This window comes from Chelonoidis abingdonii, chromosome 4 (assembly GCF_003597395.2).
Source record: "Chelonoidis abingdonii isolate Lonesome George chromosome 4, CheloAbing_2.0, whole genome shotgun sequence".
NCBI classification, from domain to species: domain Eukaryota; kingdom Metazoa; phylum Chordata; order Testudines; family Testudinidae; genus Chelonoidis; species Chelonoidis abingdonii.
Window position 1 is genome coordinate 108,428,667 of NC_133772.1, and position 20,674 is coordinate 108,449,340.

At 42.0% G+C, this 20,674-nt stretch overlaps 1 protein-coding gene across 4 annotated transcripts in view; it reads left to right on the forward strand.

The window, feature by feature from the left end:
* Positions 1–20,674, forward strand: part of TTC6 (tetratricopeptide repeat domain 6) — a 162,106-nt gene that overhangs the window by 62,886 nt on the left and 78,546 nt on the right. For all 4 annotated transcript variants that reach the window (XM_032789971.2, XM_032789965.2, XM_032789969.2 and 1 more), the window contains exons 6-9: positions 4,457–4,616; positions 7,297–7,401; positions 10,515–10,619; positions 12,191–12,253. In XM_032789971.2, the coding sequence (XP_032645862.1) occupies positions 4,457–4,616; positions 7,297–7,401; positions 10,515–10,619; positions 12,191–12,253 (433 nt within the window). The remainder of the gene's footprint in view (positions 1–4,456; positions 4,617–7,296; positions 7,402–10,514; positions 10,620–12,190; positions 12,254–20,674) is intronic.

Consider the following 20,674-nt stretch of genomic DNA (forward strand, 5'->3'; position numbering starts at 1 on the left):
GTTAACACAGCTTTGGAGAATCCAGTTCTAAGGATGTGTCTGGAGTGTTTCTGAATAGCAGAAAACCCACGACTAGGGGTGTGTACCTTAGTAAAAGGAAGTGGTTCTCCATTTCATCCTGTCAGAAAGGCATAACCCCAGAGCATGCACCCCTGAACCTCGTACTGGACTCTCATCTATACCTAAAACATCAAAGTTTGGAGATTAGCTCTGTAAGAGTACATCTGGCAGCTATCTCAGCCTTCCGCATCTCGGTGGATAATAAACCTCTTTTCTCCAACCTGTTGTTATCAGATTCCTAAAGAGTTTGATCAGATTGTTTGGCAGCTGCGTGCTTTGTCCACTAGTTGCAGGAAGATCAGCCCCTTGGAGCTAGCTGGTGGGGGCTTGGAACCAGGGTGGACTTGCAGTCCCCCATCAGCTTCCCGCTCCCCTAAAGTTTGCAGTATGGCAGCCGCCTAGCAGGCTATCAATTGCTGGCAGTTCAGCTGTGTCATAAATAGATAGCTAAGGGTTAATGTTTCTTTTACCTGAAAAGGGAGCCAAACACCTGACCAGAGGACCAATCAGGAAACCGGATTTTTAAAAGCAGGGGAGGGAACCTCTGGAGGTTTTGGCTTTGTTCGTCTCTCTGTTTGTTTCTTTCGGCTATGGGAGAACAGCTTTTCTTTCGATCTCCAAGCTTCTTTCTACCCTTCTGTTACCAAGTTGTAAGTACAAAAGGAAAAACAATAGGTTTATATTGTAGTTGTATTTACATGTGAGTAGCTTGCTGGAATGTTCAAATTGGATATCTTTTTGAATCAGACTGTTTATTCATATTTCTTATAAGCAATAGCCCTGTATTTGACTCTTGAATGCAGAGTTTAGATTATATGTATTTTCTTTCTTTTTTATATAAAGTTTTCTTTTTAAGACTTGCTTGCGGTTTTCTTCTGGGTAGAATTAAGGCAGCAATGGTATGGGATTCCTCTGTGTGGATAGATTACGGGAGGGTAGCTCGGCAGCACCCCGGATATGGTGGGAGGGAAGAGAGGATGGATCTTCCTCTTTTCCTGGTGTTGAGGTTGTCTCTTTGTGGAAGAAGGAGACAGGTTTTCTTGGGTATTGTGATGTAAGAGATTGATCCACTCTCTCAGGTGTAGCCAGAAGGAAGGCTGGGGTGGGGAGAGGGAGCGGGAAGGGAGGGAGTTTCCCTTGGCGGAGTAAAGACTCGGAACTCCTGGTATTGGCGGTCTTCCAGTGGAAGAGTTTGGAGGGACCAGAAGGGCCAAACCCTGGAAAACCTTTGGATGGGTGGCGCAGCGCGATATCAATCCAAGTTGGGAATAAGCTTGGGAGTTCATGCTAAGCCAGATTTGTGGACGCTAAGGTTCCCATTTGGGACAGAGCTTTATTACATGAGTGGCTAGCGGTGGGAAGTTAAGATCCAGGGAAGCCAGGTAAACCTATTAAATTGTTTTCTTGTTCCCTTGCCTGGGTTTGAGCCAGAGAGAAGGGTTTGGTTATTAAGAAGTAGCCAGAGAGAATTCTTTTTCTGCTGCTTTGGCAGTTTTGCATTTTAGCAGAGTGCTTTTTGTCCATAGTTGCAGCAAGTCAGGTCCCTTGGAGCTAGCTGGTGGGGGCTTGGAACCAGGATGGACTATGCACCCCCTATCAGCGTCCCGCTCCCAAGTTTGCAGTTTTTGGCAGCGCCTTAGCGGCTTCACTTTGCCGGCAGTTTCAGCTGTCCTCTCCCCCCCTGCCATGTGCCGCTTTTGCCTCTGCCTCTTGACACTGCTCTTTGGAGCCTGCTGTTACTGGTGCAAGGGAGAGGAAGTGCCGGGGTACTGTCGAGGGTGTCCCTTTCCCCCGGCATCCTGAACCCTATTTACCTCATTTCCAGAGAGGCAGGGGAGAACAACAGGGCTCAGGACAGCGGGAGCTTGCTGCGGAGCTGCTGTCTCAACTTGCTCGATCTATTTAAAAGGCAGAGCTGTATTTAGAGTGGGGGCATACTTAACAGGGCAATGCGTATCTCTCACAGACATATGTGCGTGTCTCTGTCTGCCCATACTGTCTCCCCTCCCTCCATTCGTAGCTACCTGATAGATGCCGGAGCTACATTAACTAAGCAATGGGTTACCGCTTGAGGTGCTGAGCGATTGCTGAATTCATCTTTTAGTGCTCAAGGGCATATTCCCTGGGAATATCCCACCCTCTGATCTTCACCACTTCAACCAAGTTTCACAGTCATTATCACTCGGATTAAATTGTCTTGTTTAAAACGTGATTACTGTGTTGGTGTGTGCTGATGGATTGTATGGGGAATGTATATATATATATTTCAGTATAATCTTTTGTGTCTCGTGGAAACTATTTCCCTGGAACCTTGTCTAAATAGATAGCTAGGGTTTTATATTTCTTTCAACCTGTTATAGAAATGCTTAACAAAAGGGAACCCAAACACGGACCAGAGGGATCATCAGAAAACCGGATTTTTTCAGAATCTGAGGAGGGAATGTTTTGTGCCTTGTGTCTTTGTGCTGGCTTCTCAGGCTATGAGAGGTGATTTTGTTCTATCTTCAGCTTCTATCTTCCAGTTTCCAGTTGTAATACACAGGTAGAAGTATAATAGGCTGTTATTGTTTCTTTTTGTATTTACATGTGTGGTAGTTGGTAGGTTATGTTGTAATTGTATCTCTTTTTGGATAGAGGCCTGTATTATCCATTTTTCTTTTAAGCCAATTGAACCTGCGGTATTATTTTGTCAACCTTGATACAGAAAGATATTTTATGTCTTTTTGCTTTCTTTTATTAGTAGAAGTTTTTTTTAAGACGTTTTGTTTTGAGTGTGTTTGCTCTCTGGGTAGGCTAAGGAACGCAAGGGAGGGAAGATTCTCTTTGTTTAGACTACGGAGGGTGAATCTTGGAACACCGGGAATTGGTGGGAGGGGAAGACAAAGGGGAAGAGAGAGAGAGTTCTCTTCTGTTTCTTGTAGTCTGGTTCGTCTCTTTTTGGAAGAGAGGGAACATGCTTCTTGGTATTGTGATGTAAAAGGTGCATCAGTACACTCTCATGGTTAGCAGAGAGAAATTCTGAGGGTGGGAGGAGAGAGGGGGAAGGAGGAGGGTTATTTTCCTTGTTGGGTAAGATTCAGCGGCTTCTGAAGTCTTGGGGGCACCAGGGAGGTTTTGGGGAGACCAGAGGGAGCCAAAACCCTGGAATTTTTGGCTGGTGGCAGCAAGATCAAATCTAAGCTGGTAATTAAGCTTAGAGGGGTTCATGCTAGCTTCTCAGGTTATGAACGCTAAGGTTCAAATCGGAGTAGGAAAGCTATGATAAACCTAACCTCCCTATTTGCATTAATTCTTATGGGGCAATTGGATTCACTTAACATCGTTTCGCTTAAAGTCACATTTTTCAGGAACATAACTACAACGTTAAGCAAGGAGTTACTGTAATCTTTAATTTTCATACTAACCAGGCAGTCTTTTTGCTTACATTCTTCCTGATACCCCATGTGCATAGGATGAGGAGAGACTTAATTTGTTCAATGTGAGAAGGGCTTTAGCTTTTTATCTGGAGAGTACTAAATTCTTTAGAATCTCCACACAGCTGTTCATTACAGTTATGGACAGGGTTAAGTTTTCACTTAGAGAATCTCATCCTGGATCTCTTTGTGCATTTGTTTATGCTACCAGTTGCTAGAATATTGATGCATTCTACTAAAGCATAGGCAACTCCGATAGCTTTCTTGGCACAAGTACTGACGATAGCTATTTGTAAATCAGAAACTGAGTAATCAGTTTACACTTTTGCTTCTCATTATGCCATTTCCCATCAGTCCAGAGAAAATACCAATTTTGGACAGGTTGTCCTTCAATCAATATTCAGGTAGACTCTGAGCTCACCTCCATGTTTGTCTGCTTGTGAGTCATCGACAGTGGAATGGACACATACCGGCACTCAAAGAAGAAAAAACTGTGACCTACCTTTCGGTAACTATTCTTTGAGTTGTTTTGCACATGTCCATTCCATGACCTGCCCTTCTTCCCCTCTCTATCAGAATCACCTGGTACAAAGAAACTGAGGGGGATTAGGGGCAGCTCCGTTCTCTTATACCAGCACGCAGTAGTGCATGCAACAGGGGGAATTCAAGATGCCCCAGTGGATACCACTGAGGAAAAAAGTTCTCTGACAACTATGCATACAGTGCACACATACCTGCAGTGAAATTGACATGTGCAACACATCTTGAAGAATACCAGTTACCCAAAGGCAGGTGACCATTTTATTCTTGACTTCTCCTCTTCTAAAGAAAGAACTTGAGTAATTTTATTTTATTTATTCCTTCACCTTTGGTTTAATCACAAGGAAAATTAATTTAAAATTTGAATTAACATTACATTATTTTTCTTAATATTTCAAGTAACTGACATCTGAGTAATTTATTCATGTTTTATTCCGCTTTAGAATTTGTTGTTATGGAGTTCCTGTTTCAGAACTATACCAGGATAGTCAGAAAGATGGAATTAATGTTTTGCCTCCTCATACATCAAAAAGTCTAACAGAATGGCAAAAAGTAGCTGCCTATTATGTTGAAAAGCCACGACTGGAACTGTTAGGAGAGAAAGTAAGAACTAATTTTTATAAAAATGTACACTGTTAGTGCAGTTTTACAAATAACTACACAGAGCCTGAAAACAAATTCCTAAATTATTTTGCTAGTGTGTATCATTCAGGAATTAAATGCCACACACTAATGCCACATTTTATGTGTCATTTATGTGTTGTAATATGCAGTCTTTTATATGCTGTAATAAATCATTCTCGTCCCCATTTCTTTGTGTGAAATATTATTACATGGGAACATAGGATTTTCCCTAATTGATCAGATATGGTCCTAGCATTCTGTTGCAGTCAGTGGCTAGTACCAGATGCTTCATAGGAAGGGGCAAGAGTCCTTGGAACAGCAGATTTTGGGATAACCTTCCCCCAAAGAGGCTTCCTCATAGCCCCCAATAATTAGAGGTTGGCTTGTGCTCTGAAGTGTGGGGACTTGTATCCCATCCAACACTTAATTTAAAAAATATAATATCCTAGTATAACTCTGGATATTATTGTTATCCATACATTTTTCTAAACCTTTTTGAATCCTCCTAAGCTGTTGGCCTCAATTATATCATGAAGCAATGAATTCCATGCTATTTGTGCATTTTGCTAAAAAGTATTCCTTATATCTGTTTTAAATTTGCCAGCTTGTTATTTAAAGGGAAACTGCACTGGTTTTGGTTGTACTGAGCAACAGATATTTAAGATGGCAACAGATATTTAAGATGGTAAGAAATATTTGTGGCCATGTGTAAACCAAAATGTTTGCTTTAAAGTGGGGCTATAAAGTGATGAAAAATATTAATCTTGATTAATTGTGTGATTAAAAATATTAATCTAGATTAATCGCACTGTTAAATAATAATAGAATACCATTTATTTAAATATTTTTGCATATTTGCTATATTTACAAATATATTGATTTCAGTTACAACACAGAATACAAAGTGTGCAATGCTTATTTTATATTTATTTGTGATTATAGATATTTGCACTGTAAAAAAACAAAAGAAATAGTATATTTCAGTTAACCTAATACAAGTACTTTAGTGTAATATCTTTATCATGAAAGTTGAACTTACAAATGTAGAATTATGTATAAAAAAATAACTGCAGTCAAAAATAAAACAATGTAAAACTTTAGTGCCTACAAGTCCACCCAGTCCTACTTCAGCCAACGGCTGAAGTTTGGTTACATTTGCAGGAGATAATGCTGCCCGCTTCTTGTTTACAATGTCACCTGAAAGTGAGAACAGGGATTTGCATGGCACTGTTGTAACTGGTGTTGCAAGATACTTACGTGCCAGATGCACTAAAAATTCATATGTCCCTTCATGCTTCAACCACCATTCCAGAGGATGTGTCCATGCTGATGATGGGTTGTGCTCGATAATGATGCAAAGCAGATGAACATGTGCTGGGTCATCATCTGAGACTGCTATAACGTAAAATATATGGCAGAATGTGGGTAAAACAGAACAGGAGACATACATTTCTCCCCCAAGAACTTCAGTCACAAATTCAATTAACGCACTATTTTTTTAACGAGCATCAGCATAGAAACATGTCCTCTAGAATGGTGGTTGAAGCATGAAGGGGCATACAAACGTTTAGCATATCTGGCACATAAATACCTTTCAATGCCAGCTTCAAAAGTGCCATGCAAACGCCTGTTCTCACTTCCAAGTAATGTAAATAAGAAGCAGGCAGCAGTATCTCCCGTAAACGTAAACAAACTTGTTTGTCTTAGTAATTGGCTGAACAAGAAGTAGGACTGAGTGGATGTATAGTCTCTAAAGTCTTACATTGTTTTGGTTTTGAGTGCAGTTATGTAACAAAAAAAAAATCTACATTTGTAAGTTACACTTTCATGGTAGAGATTGCACTACAGTACTTGTGTGAGGTGAATTGAAAAATACTGTTTCTTTTGTTTATCATTTTTACAGTGCAAATATTTGCAATAAAAAAATATAAAATGAGCACAATACACTTCATATTCTGTGTTGTAATTGAAATCAATATATTTGAAAATGTAGAAAAACATCCAAAAATATTGAATAAATTTCAATTGGTATTCTATTGTTTAACAGTGCAATTAATTGTGATTAATTTTTTTCAACAGCCCTACTTTAAAGTTTTATGAAGTTATTAAGTACATTGATCATGTCTGAGCCAAATGCTGGAACCTGCCATCTTCTGAAAAGTGATATCATTTGTAATATTGGCAGTGTGTGAGCTATAAGAATCTGCTAGTTGGTTTCTTATCTACTTTACTATTGATTTAGCAATAAGAAGGAAAACTTTTAATATTTACAATTGAAAATATTTGTTTTGAGTATTAGGATTTCTTTTAATTGTTAAATGATTAGTAAAACAGGTTAGAAACTTGTAGTTCTTTCATATTCTAGTGCCAAAAATGACCTCACTTTTCTGCATAATAGCCAATGCCAGCTTTAGGTTGAGAAATGCCAATTAACAGTGAATTAAAAAATTTAAAGAGCTACACTGAATAGTTTATTTTGGCATAGAAGTGTGTCTCATGTCTTGAAATTTCATTATTCTGGTTGCAGCTTTCCTCAAAAGCATATTAAGTGGACTTTGGCATTTTGACACCAAACAATTATATTCAGATCGTAATAATATAAAGACATTTAATGTTTGGCTTGATTTTAGTAGCTAACTGCAGTTTGTTGGTTTTGAAGGTTTCTGTTTATCCAGGAACTTTAAAAATGTTTTGGGCTCCAGCTCCACCAAAATTTTCTGCTCCACTATCTTTCATGAAGGAAACCTTATTTCCTACGTATGAGGTAAACATTTTAAATGTTTTCTGTGTATTGCTACCTTTTAAAGATACATACCACTCTTACTGTAGTTATTTATACTATTTTTATTAGAGTTTCTGTATTAATATCTAGAGATGATAATATGTATGATCTGTTGTATGTATTGCATAATTTGCTGTGGTTTTAAGTTCAGTTTCTGGAATAATAGAATTTCCAGTAATAATTATGCTACATGTTGTAGTTGCCACATTTGATATAGTACAGTGTTTATTTTAATTACATTTTAATAAATGCTACCTTTCCTCCTTAATGCTTTTATATTCTAGTACATTGTTTTTAAATGTGTGTTCTTTCTTTTAGAAAAACTTATAAATCTACTCTTCATGAAGTCTCTTGTATGGTATCCTATCACTGGTTCCTATTAAAATGTGATAACCCCTCCTCTCCCCCCCAGCATTTTAGACAGAGAAAACAATTTTAGAAAATGTCAGTGTGTTTTAAAACTTTGTAATGTTGTTGTGCAATAAAATCTTCATAATACAAACATATTTGGCAGCTGACATGCCATCCAAGCTAATGAACATATCTAGTGCCTGGTGCTGGCAACTCAAAGTTGTTACTCTGTGCTGGGGCCAGTGGCTGTAGAGAAGCCAGCAATCCATATACAATACTCCAGTGCAAGAGATGCAGTAAAAAGAGACATTCTTTCTTATGCATAGGGGAGTCTACAGCAGGAACAGACCTGGCATAGTTAGCTCCAATGCCACTCCCTCTCAATCTCATCATGAGGGGGTACAGCCAGGGCCGGTGCAACCATTTAGGCGAACTAGGCGGTTGCCTAGGGCGCCAAGATTTGGGGGTGCCAAAAAGCGGTGCCCCCCCCCCAAATTTTTTAAATGGTTGCAGCGGCCGCTGCGTAGTCTGAGCTGCCGGCAGCAGCAGCTGCCTGCAGCCCGGCAGCTTAGGGTGCCCCCGGGGTCAGCGCCAGCACGGAGCCCAGGGCCGGTCAGGAAGGCCGTCGCAGTGGCCCGCAACCCAGGGGCGTACCTCCCTGGGTCAGGGAGCCCACCGCAGCGTCCGGCAACCCAGGCGCTCCGGTACAGGAAAGCCGCCGCGCGCCGGCACGTCCCGGGCGCTCGCCGGTCAGGGAGCCGCCGCCGCGTCCGGCAGGTCGGGGCGCCCCCCTCCCCCAGGGTATCGGGAGCCGCGAGACCGCGCGCGGGGCGGCGAAAGTCCCGGCGCCTAGGGCGTCAGAAATCCTAGCGCCGGCCCTGGGTCAGCTAGAGTGAGCTTGTGCTCTGGCTTCCGATAACTGTTACCATTGCCTGCTGACATATTACCAAGGCCATGGAGAGCTGTTTAGAGAATCAGGGATCTCTAGCCAGCTTGGCAGTAGCCTCACCGCTGTCACACCAATAGTTTTGACCAAACAGTCACGTGTTGCACATCTTAAAAGTGAACTAGTATATTCTAGAAGACACTTTAGCTGTCGTTTATCGCATTAACTCATGTAATTACAAAAAAAATATTGTGACTTAATCACACTTTCAGTGCCCTGTACAATGATACCAATATTTTAAATTTTTTGAATGTTTTTCATCCTTTTCAAATATTGATTTCAATTCTACACACAGAATACAAGGTACAGTGCTCACTTTCTATTAGTTTTTATTACAATATTTGCATGTAAGGATAAAAGATAGTATGTTTGAATTCACTTAATACAGTACTTAGTGCATCTCTTTATATGAAAGTGCACTTACAAATTGTAGATTTTTTTGTTACATAACTGCACTCAACAAACAATGTAACTTTGAGCCTACAACTCACTCAGTTCTACTTCTTGGTTCAGCTAATCACTCAGACAACAGGCTTTAATTCTAAGCATAATGCTGCCCGCTTATTATTTCAATATGCACCTGAAGTGAGAACAAGCATTCATATGGAACTTTGCCAGTTTGCAAAGTATTTAAATCCGATATGCTAAACATTCGTATGTTCGTCACCATTCCACCAGATCTTCCATGCTGATGATGCTCATTAAAAAAGTGTTAATTAATATGTGACCAAAGTCCTTGGAGATGAATATTCCGTGCTCTGTTTATCCACATTCTGACTATATTTATGTTAGCGGCTGAGACCCAGCAATGTGTCATTAAGAATACTTTCACTGCAGTTTGAAAAACACCAAGAAGTACCTATGTGAGAACTAAAGAAGCTACAGCACTTGACCCAAGTTTAAGATCTGAGGGAGGAGATGTGGAACGTGCTTCAGAAAGAGTTAAAGGGCACACTGTAATTACGGAAACTACAGAACCACCACACCAGAGAGAAATCAACCTTCTCTGTGGCACTGACTCAGGTAGTGAAATGAACATTCATTGGTCAACACGCTTTGGATCTATAAGCCAGAAACCGTCATCGGCATGGGCTCCATGCCTTGAATGGTGGTTAAGCATACGGGCATATGAATCTATGTGCATCTGGCACATAAATATCTTGTGATGCCAGCTACAACAGTGCCATGTGAACGTCTATTCTTACTTTCAGATGACATTGTAAACAAGAAGCGGGCAGCATTACCACCTGCAAATGTAAACAAACTTGTTTGTCTGAGTGATTGGCTGAAGAAGAAGTAGGACTGAGTGGACTTGAAGTCTCTAAAAGTTTTACATGGTGTTATTTTTGAGTGAAGTTTTTTTTGTACATAATTCTACATTTGTAAGTTCAACTTTCACAATAAAGATATTGCACTAAAGTACTTGTGTTGAGTGAATTGAAAAATACTATTTATTTTGTGTTTTTACAGTGCAAATATTTGTAATGAAAATAATATAAAGTGAGCACTGTACACATTGTATTCTGTGTTGTAACTGAAATACATATGTTTTAAAATGTAGAAAATATCCAAAAATATTTAAATAATTTGTATTCTATTATTGTTCAACAGTGCAATTAATCACAATTATTTTAATCATGCGATTAATCACAATTTATTTTTTTAATTTCTTGACAGCCCTAAACTTTAGATTAGCTATAGTATGTTCCTTAGTAATTGGCATATTGCTATATTTACTGTAGCTGCCTAAAATTTTAATAGTAATGTAAAATTAATATTAAATATGTTAATATTGCAGAGCAATGTTATTGAGGGTGTTGTAACTGAAGACTTTTCTGCTGACCTTCAAGATGAAGAAGACTCAAAGTCTGAAGATGATCTTGACATCTACAATTATATGGTGGTATGTATGTATCTCAATAAGATAGCTTTCAATTTAAATTATTCTCAATTGCTTCCTTTTCAAGAGTTAAGGGCTTACCAAAAACATTTTTAATCTTTGGATAAATTTGTTATACTCAAAGAAACTTTGTGTCAGTTAACTGTTTCCCTGTTTTTCCCCTTTCTGGTCCCAGCCAGGAACTGCCCTGCTCAGCCCCTGCAACTCCTTTTATCTGAGGCTGCTGTGCTCTGATTGGCTTCTTCCCTGCAGCCTTTCTAGGCAGGCCTGGAGGACCAACCTTCACTGCTCCTTTCCTGGGGCAAGGTGTGGTAGGACTGAGAAGCCTCCAGCAGGGAGCCTCAAAGGGCCTGGTTCACCCTGTCACACTATTATAAAAGCATTATATGATACTGTAGGACTCTCTGTAATGCAATTAACAGTTGTTTTGGAAAGAAGTTTAACTGAAAGGATCAGAGAGGTAGCCGTGTTAATCTGGATCTGTAAAAGCAGCAAAGAATCCTGTGGCACCTTATAGACTAACAGACATTTTGGAGCATGAACTTTCGTGGGTGAATACCCACTTCGTCAGATGCATGAAAGGAGTTTAACTTCCGAGGTTTGTCTTCACTAGAAAAGCTGCTTGTGTTAGAACACAATTTTGAGTCATGTTAACTAACATGCTGTTAAGCATGGCTTTGCAGTCAAGGATCTCTGTGTTTAACATTGTGTCAGCTGATTGTGGGTAAACTACTGGAACCATATATTTAACCAAGACAAGCTGACGCAATGTTAAACATGCCTTGTCCCTGCCTTTACTGTCTACTTAAAAGCAGCATTTAACATCAGGTTAACTAATACAACTCCTCAAAGGCATGTTCTAACTTAATTTAATTTTCAAGTAAAGAATAGCTCTTTAGTTACATCACTGCACATTCTGGCCTTACCTGGAGCACAGCAGGCATACATGCTGCTTCTGGGACAATTGCATTAGCTCACTGAAACACACCTACTGAAAAGCAGTATATACCTCATCTTCATTCAACTCATGCTCACCTGCAAAATTGTGATGGCAATGTCAGCAGAATTAAGACAGAATAATTTCCCAAATGAATGGACTATTGACCACATTGTAGGTAAAGTGAAGTGGGAAGGAATGTTAGAGACTTTACCTTTAGCTTCTTATTTATGTGCTTTCAAGATTTAAGAGAGGTGAGTGTGTCCTCATGCAACCTAAGCTGTCAAACTAACTACATTTTTGTCTGTGGTAATATTTTATGGTATGTACTTAGTAATATAACTAGAGTTATATTAAGCTCCATATCTAACAAGAAAACCGAGATTTGATAATAAGATATATGTGTGACACGGCTACTTAACGTTTTCCTGCTTTTGTTTTAATTTTAACTTTGTATTCCTAGCATTGTGTTAACATAGTTTTTGCATGAATTCATAGCATAAAACCAGCTCTAAAACAGAAAATTTGTCAGGAAGAACTTTCATTCATATTGAAAATTGTGTAATTAAGAACAAAGTAAATGAAGACTCCACTTTTATTAGGCATGGACTATGATAGACTTATTTTCATTTTGTAGGCAAAAAGCACGCTAAGAAGATGCCATTCCTGCCCAGATTTTTGTGCCACTGAAAAATTAAAGGTACTGTAATTTAGTCACTTTTATTTATTTTTTCCTTTAGATTTTATAGACCAGCTTTTATCCTTTTGGTGCTTGATTGTTTCAATCTGCAGTAAATTTTAAGAAAGAATACTTGTAGCATAATCATACTATATAAAAATATTTAAAGTTAACCCTAGGGAGGTTGTGGAATCTCCATCTCTGGAGATATTTAAGAGTAGGTTAGATAAATGTCTATCAGGGATGGTCTAGACAGTATTTGGTCCTGCCATGAGGGCAGGGGACTGGACTCGATGACCTCTCGAGATCCCTTCCAGTCCTAGAATCTATGCTTTTCTAATATCAGAGGAGTAGCCGTGTTAGTCTGGATCTGTAAAAAGTGACAAAGAGTCCTATGGCACCTTATAGACTAACAGACGTATGCATCTGACGGAGTGGGTATTCACCCACGAAAGCTTATGCTCCAATATGACAGTTGGTCTATAAAGTGCCATAGGACTCTTTGTTTCTTTTCTAATGTTTTCCTTTCTGCTTAATTTAGGAAAAATGAGATTAAATCAAAGTTCTCTTTCAAGTGGATTGTTTGGAATCTTTTAATATCAAAACAGAAAGCTGGAGGTCTGTATTGAGGGTCTCCTGTTGATTTCAGAGGGAAGTGGTTAGGGCCTTTATTCATGCGAGTAGTCTTTACCTACTTAATCACATATCAATTGGACAAGATTTATGCATAAAAGTTTGCGTCTTAGATTCTAAACAGATTGGTATAGCAACATTGTGGGGTTTTTTCTATCTGTAAAGTGCCATGCACATTTAAGGTACTATAGAAATAAATAATATTTCTAGCAACCTCTCACATTGCATAAGACAGCAATAAATTATGCATATTTTGTTTACCAATCATACAACCTATGCAAGACTTTGACCTTAACAGCATTATAAGGGTAATATTTTAGTAAGGCAGATCAGTTTGTGGACTCTATTTAAGATGACCCTTTCCTGCCAGCACTCAATAGGGGAGGGTTTGTGAATAGATTGCAGGGAATGTAACATGGTACCTAGAAGGGGTGTGTGTGTATGGTGGGGAGGAGAATGTGAAAGCAACTGGCAAGAGGTAGGGCTTCCCACCTCCTTGGGAAGTCAGCTCCCAAGCTGGCCTGGGAATCTTGGTGCTCTGGGGTACCCAACACGGGGGCAAGGAGACTCAGCAGTTGCTTACTGAAATTGACATTCTTGTCAGTTTCACTGCTGCACTACTGCTGGACTTGGGAATTTATTTCATTTCAGAAACACAATATGTTGCTGTTTCTGAAACATTTTTTAGGGTTCTGGTTTGCAAGAAATTTTGAAAAATTAGGTTTTGTTGTTCAGAATTAAACCGAATATTGAAATGCTAAAATTTCTTGGGTGTTATTTATGACCCATGGTTCTCAAACCCAGGCCTGCAGGGTTCATGGTAGCAGCCACGTTTCAACCTTCCAACTAGCAGTCTGCTGACAATCGCTTACCTGGAACCATAAAGATCATCCTCAGTGTGAGGTTTGGAATCTGAGGTTGATTGGTGGAGTCCCAGAGCTGCTGATTGGCCTGCTCCACCTTGCTCTGGAGTTTTTGCCTTGTGCTTCCTGCAGCTGCTCCACCTGCTTGATTTCCTGGCATCCTGACCTGGCTTGACTCCAGGCTTGACTTGGCAATTTTTGTGGTTCCTGGCTTCCAGTTTCTTTTCAGCCTCTGACCTTAGGGTATCCTGACCCAGCCTGACTCTAGTTCCTGACTCATACTTCTGATTTCCAGTTTGTCTTCTGTCTCTGAAACCAAGGTGACTCTGGTTCCCAACTTGTGGTTCTGATCTCCAGTTGAGCCTTTAGAGAAAAGAACTTTCCCATACCCTAGTCCCTTACTGAGACACACCCTGATCCCTATCCAGGGACTCTTCATTCAAAGGTACCTATCCAGCTGCACTTCCTGGAGGACCCACAACAGATGCCCCACAAACAGGCCCGCATCAATTTGGGAGCAGTGGACAATTTAATGGATGCAGGTACAGCTTGGGTCCTACAGATTCCTGCTGCACAAGACCATGCTTGACATGAGTGTAGCTCTTAATGAAACTGTCTTCAGGTCCAGTTGTCGAAGATACTCACCCACTGGAGGCCATTATTGAGAGAGACAGAGAAATAATGCAATTCAGTCTGATCCATTGCCTGCATTTTCCTACATCCTTGGCATCTCCTGGCTGAACTTCATTCACTGGCGAGAGTAGAAAGTCATTTTCCTGTCAGAATTTGGTGGACAGCATGGCCAGGGACCAGTGAATGTTGTATCCAAACCCAAGTTGGCTCATAAGTGTAGTTGCCTGCATTGAAACACTTGCTGAGGGAATGATGGAACTTCCCTCTCAAGCACCACAAATATGTCTTTGAGAATAACAATGCAGAAATCCTCCCTCCATGTTGGGACAATTACTGAGGCCTAAATAAGATAACAATATGAAACCATTACCCACTACCCCGATCCCTGAGTTCTTGGGCTATGTGGAGACTGCCCGCATATTCACTAAACTGGATCTCCAGACAGTTTACAGTCTCATCTGTATCTGAGAAGAGGATATATGGAATACTGCCTTTCAGACCTGCTATGGCCATTTTGAATATTTAGGTATGCCATTTGGACTGACTAGTGCCCCAGCATTGTTTCAGCACTTCAGTTACAATGTGCTTCAGGACCTGCTGGACCAGTTTGTGATAGTATATTTAGATAATATATTGATCTTAGATCATATGGACCAACATACCACTCATGTCTGTACAGTCCTATAGAGACTACAACAACGCAGACTGTATGCTAAACTTGACAAGTGCTCATTCGATCAGACTTCTTCCAAGTTCCTGGATTTCATCCTGTCTTCAGAAGGAATCAAGATGGATACGTGCAAGGTCCAGGCTGTCTGCGACTGGTTAGCCCCATGATGTGTGCATGACCTGTAATATTTTTCAGGCTTTGTGAACTTTTACTAGAGATTCATTTTAAATTTTTCAAAACAAGCCAAGCCTCTCACTGTCCTTCTCTGGAAAAATGCCTGGTTCCATTGTTTGCTAGAGGCCCAGCATGGATTTGAACAGTTGAAGCTTGCCATCTCCACTGGTCCTATATTGGCCCTCCTGGACATGATATAAGCTTTGATTGTGGAAGCCATTTCTAGTATGGGAATCAGGGCAGTCTTCTCCCAAAGGCATGCACCTGAAAAAATACCACACCCCATCTCCTACTGCTTGAGGAAGCTTACTCCGGCAGAGTGAAATTGTAAAGTCTTGGACAAGAAGCTCCTGGCAATTAAGACCGCTTTTGAAGAGTGAGGACACTACTTGGAAGGTGTCTGTTTTTGGATCCAAGCATTTACTGATCATAAGAACCTGAAGTACCTGTGCAGGGCCAAGGCCCTAAACCAACAATAGCTCTGGTGGGCCCTATTTTTCTCCTTGTTCAACTTTATCTTGACCTACCAGCCTGGAACTAGAAATGGCAAGGCCAACACCTTGTCCTGAAGATATGGCTGTGACTCAGGAGGGCACCAGTCCAGAACCAGCCAATGTTCTCAAGTCCCATAATTTCCTCAATGAGAGTTGCTGCCAGAACCTGCTTGCACTCATCCATTTTGGCTGTCTCTGGAATTTCACCCCATCAGATAGCCATTATCAACTAAAAACGACATGACATCCTGGTGGGGATCACATTTAAAAGTGACTGCATCACTTGGACCTAAAAGAGTGGTGGTTCTTCAGCTGTGCCATGCCTCCACCCTGGCAGGACACTTTAGGGCAATATAAAACCTGACAGTTAATGTCCTGTATCTTCTGGTGGCCCTGACTGTGCCCCCCAATAGACAGGGATGGCTCTAGGCATTTTGCCGCCCCCAGCACGGCAGGCAGGCTACCTTCCGCGGCTTGCCTGTGGAGAGTCCACTGGTCCTGTGGCTTCGGGGCACCAACGAACCCTCTGCAGGGACGCCTGTGGGAGGTCTGCCGAAGCTGCGGGACCAGCAGATCCTCCGCGGGCAAGCCGCCAAAGGCAGCCTGCCTGCCGCCCTCGCAGCGACTGGCAGAGTGCCCCCCGTGGCTTGCCACCCCAAGCATGTGCTTGGCATGCTGGGGCCTGCAGCCGCCCCTGCCAATAGAGATTTTTATAGCTTCCTGCCAGGTGTGTGTCGACACCAAGATTCCATTCCAGAAACTCTGTGGTCTCCTCTAACCTCTGGATACCTCATCTTGGCCCTGGAAGGAAATTTCCTTAGACTTTGTGGCGCAGCTACTAGAATCCAGTGGTTTCACAACCATTCTGACAGCAATAGATTGCTTTGCTAAGAGGGCTCACTTCATTCTTTGCATGGGTTTACCCTCTGTGGAGAAAACCACCTAACTCTGCGTAAACTACGTAGTCTGCCTTCATAGTCTCTAGTATCACCTCACTTCCGACTGGGGACCACAGTTTTCTGCCTTATTCTGGCATGAAGCCCTTCATTAAACAGGAGTCCGTATGCACCTGTCCTCTGCCTACCATCCTCAGTCTAAGAGTCAAACAGAAAGAAACAACCAGATCCTCGAACAATACTTATGATGCCACATCAACCATTAGCAGGATAACAGGTCTTCATTGTTTTCCTGTGCTGAGTACTTGTACAGTAATGCAGACCATTCATCCACAGGCCGCAGCTCCTTCTTTATCAGTTGTGGGTAGCACCCTTGATGTCACCATAGCTACCCACATCTTCTGCCAACTCTGCACTGGACTTAGTACAACACATCTATCACATACAAGATGATGTGATGGGACACCTTAAAAAGGTGAAGGAGGACCAGAAAAAACATGTGGACAAGTGTAGACAACAGGGCCCTGCATGATCTGTAGGACAAAAGGTATGGCTTTCTAGATAACACATCTGCAAGGACTGATCCTTTCAGAAACTAGGTCACCAATTCCTTGGCTTGTACTGGATATGGCAACAAATCAACCCAGTCACCTTTGAGTTCCAGCTCCTTTGATCCCTTAGAGTCCATCTCATATTCCATGTCTCACTTCTAAAACCATACACTCCATAGAACCTAATCATTGCTCCCACCAGTGAAAGTATAGGTCAGGAGGAGTACATTGTTCATTAAGTTGTCAACTCTAAGATAGAGTGGGGCAAATTATGGTACTTAACTGAATGAGAAGGTTATGACTCAGAACAATGCACTTTGGAGCCGGCTAAAAACATTCATGCTCCCATCCTGGTTTGGGCCTTCTATGGGAGCCACCCTGAGAAAACTGAACCGATGTCACATAGAGAGTGCCCCTAGGGGAAAGGGTAGTGATATAACCTGTGGGTCTTGAGTCCAGCCCACAGGGGTCATGGGAGCAGGTATGCTTCAACCCTCCACCTAGAAGCCTGCTGACAGTTCTTTACCTGGGACCCACAAATCCCAACCCCAGTGTGAAGTGCCACCCCTAAGGTCCAGCTGGCAGAATGCCAGAGTTTCTGATTGGCCTGCTGGCCCCACTTAAGTCAGCAGCAGGAACAGGAAGCTGTATGAACAATTGAGCTCCACTCTGCTACTCTCTCCTCCAGCTTGATTTTTCTGGCATCCTGATCTGGTTTGCTTCTTGGCATATGACTTGTGATTCTTGACTTCCAGTTTTGCGTCTGCCTCTGACACTTTGGTGTTCAGAATATGACTCTGGTGTTCTGACTCATGGTTCTGATCTCCAGTTTGTCTCCTGCTTCTTCCCCCCTAGTATCCTGACCCAGCCGACTCTTCACTTCTGTCTTGTGACTGCAGAATCTAGTTCTGACTGCTAGGTCTGGCCCATGACCTGGCTATTGGATTGGAGTTCTCAGGGCTTCCAACTGTAGAACCAGGAACTGAGCCCTGGTTAGAATCGGGGCTTCCGGGTTCCTTGCTGTGGAGCTGAGAGCCCTGGAAATCCTGAGAACCCCTGCTTGCGGCAGGTTTCCTGGACTGCCAGGCTCCCATCTTAACAGCAGGAAGCCTTGAACCCCTTGAAGCTCTGGCATATCAGGACTGCCCTTGAGCTGCGGAAACCTGGGGTACCTGGCCCCAGGTCAGTCTGCATGGCAGGGCTACCTAGCAGTCTGTGTACATTTTTGAAATAGACCAGTGAATTGGAATTAACAATGTAAAATCTTATGGCAAAGCAGATTTTTATTATTGCAAATTATACTTGATTTATAATGATTCAGTTGAAACACCAGCATGAAACAGCTGGTTTGTATCCCTGGATGTAATCAAGTTGTGTTTTTTCTGTTTACACAAAGTATGGCAGTGTACAGTTCCCCTTACATTTTTACTCTGATTCCCTGTAGCACAAATTGCAATCCCTGCAATCTCAGGGTGGGGAGACTTTGTCTGGACTGGTGGGGAAGAAAGGGTATTAGCTCCTTTAGGGGTACCCCCCTCCAGATTTGGGTGCGGCGTAGAAGGCATCAGCTTAGATGGTGGGCAGGCCAGTGGGGCTAAGATAAACCATTGTCTTCTGCACATCTAGTGGAGGGTATATAAACCTTATCCCTCCAGTCTGAGCCCCCTCTCATGCCTGGTTAGCAGCTCCCCACCTTCCCATCCTTGGGATTAGCAGAGGACTGGATATTTGGTCTGCTGTGAGCATTGTGCTCTTCATCTTTTTGAGGACAGGAAAGGGATTTTTCTCTCACTGCCAGAATTGCTAGAGTGGGGTGGGTTTTTTCACCTTCCCCTAGCAACTCAGAGACCTAACAGGGTAGGCCAGGAGATATGGGTCAAGTTGCAACAGTTTAGTAGGTATAAGGTGTCCAGTGCAGATACTCATCTCAAAGAGCATCCAGTTTCCTGATAAATCAGAATTGGAAGTGGACTTAGGGGAAGGATGTCACAGTTTAGCGCAACTGCTCCTGTATTCACCCTCTGTGGTCCCTCAATGACACCCATTCTAATCTCTCGGCTCCTCAGCCATCACCTCTCTTCCTCTTAACTGGAGTTTTTGCAGGCTGTACAGTTCCCCGCCTATACTGTGATATCCCCAGCAAGCCAGATTGCCTTACCAGATGAGGGTCTGTGCTTTGTTTTCTTTCCAGAGGTTATGAACTGCCGTAATTGCCAGCAGTTACAAATTACCACACAGCTCTTTGTAAGCAAGCATATTTAATCTTAAAGTGAAAGCATTACAGAGAAAACATATTTAAACAACAAAATAATCTATGTGCATGCTAATAAGCTTACCAGAGATCATACCCAACTGCAACAAGGGCTCTGATAGGAGTCAGTCTTTCAAAAGGGTTCTCCTGTGGTTACAAGTTCATACCAACCTTGGCTCAGAAAGAGAATAACCATGAATAGTCGAGTCTTTTCTTGATACAGCATGGATCTTTGATCTTGATAACATTTATCTCCCATAGATACTTCCCAGAAAATCCACTTCATATGTCCCAATAGACCAGTGCTTCTCAAAGTTGGGCTGCCGCTTGTTCAGGGAAAGCCACTGGCGGTCCAAGCCGGTTTGTTTACCTGCCGTGTCCCCACGTTTGGCCGATCGTGGCTCCCACTGGCTGCAGTTTGCTGTTCCAGGCCAATGGGGGCTGCGGGAAGCAGCGCGGGACGAGGAATATGCTGGCTGCCCTTCCCGCAGCCCCCATTGGCCTGGAGCAGTGAACCGCGGCCAGTGGGAGCTGCCATCAGCCAAACGTACAGACGCGGCAGGTAAACAACCCAGCCTGGACCGCCAGGGGCTTTCCCAGAACAAGCGGCGGCCTGACTTTGAGAAGCACTGCTATAGACTATTTTTGTCTGCCACAGTGTTCAGTGTAGTCCTTTGATCATCCAGACCCTAATAATACATGAACTTTGCATTAATACAATGTACTCAAAGATACCTACACTTGATTCAATAATGTTTTTCAAGGATAGTGCAGGAAATTGCCATATATTTTATAAACATATTCCCTAAAGTAGCTGGGGAATGGACTTTGGACTCCTAATGTCTGGTACAGGGAGGACACAACCCACTTTCCCTAGCCCATTAATCCTCATACAAGGGACAGTGATGGGGTCACAGCAGTGGGCTGAGACTAGCTGTGGAGGGGTAGGGTGGCTGATGGAAGCACTCCACCAGGTAGAAATAATTAATGTAGGAATCATGGCCTACATTTTATCTACAGATTATCACCAGGTAGTTGCGAGAAAAGTAATAAATTTTTGGTCTAATTAAACCACATTCCTCTCATCTTGCCTCACTTTCCATGTGTCTAGGATAAACAGTGTCTCACTAGTGCTGATTCCAGGCCTGTCTCAATATATGTTTCTATGAATGGTGGCGCCAGTGGTGTAAATCTTTTGGTTTGAATAAAATTAAACTTGAATAAAAGATATGAGTGCTCCATATTCATCTCTGATTCCTTGTAATACTTCACTGTTA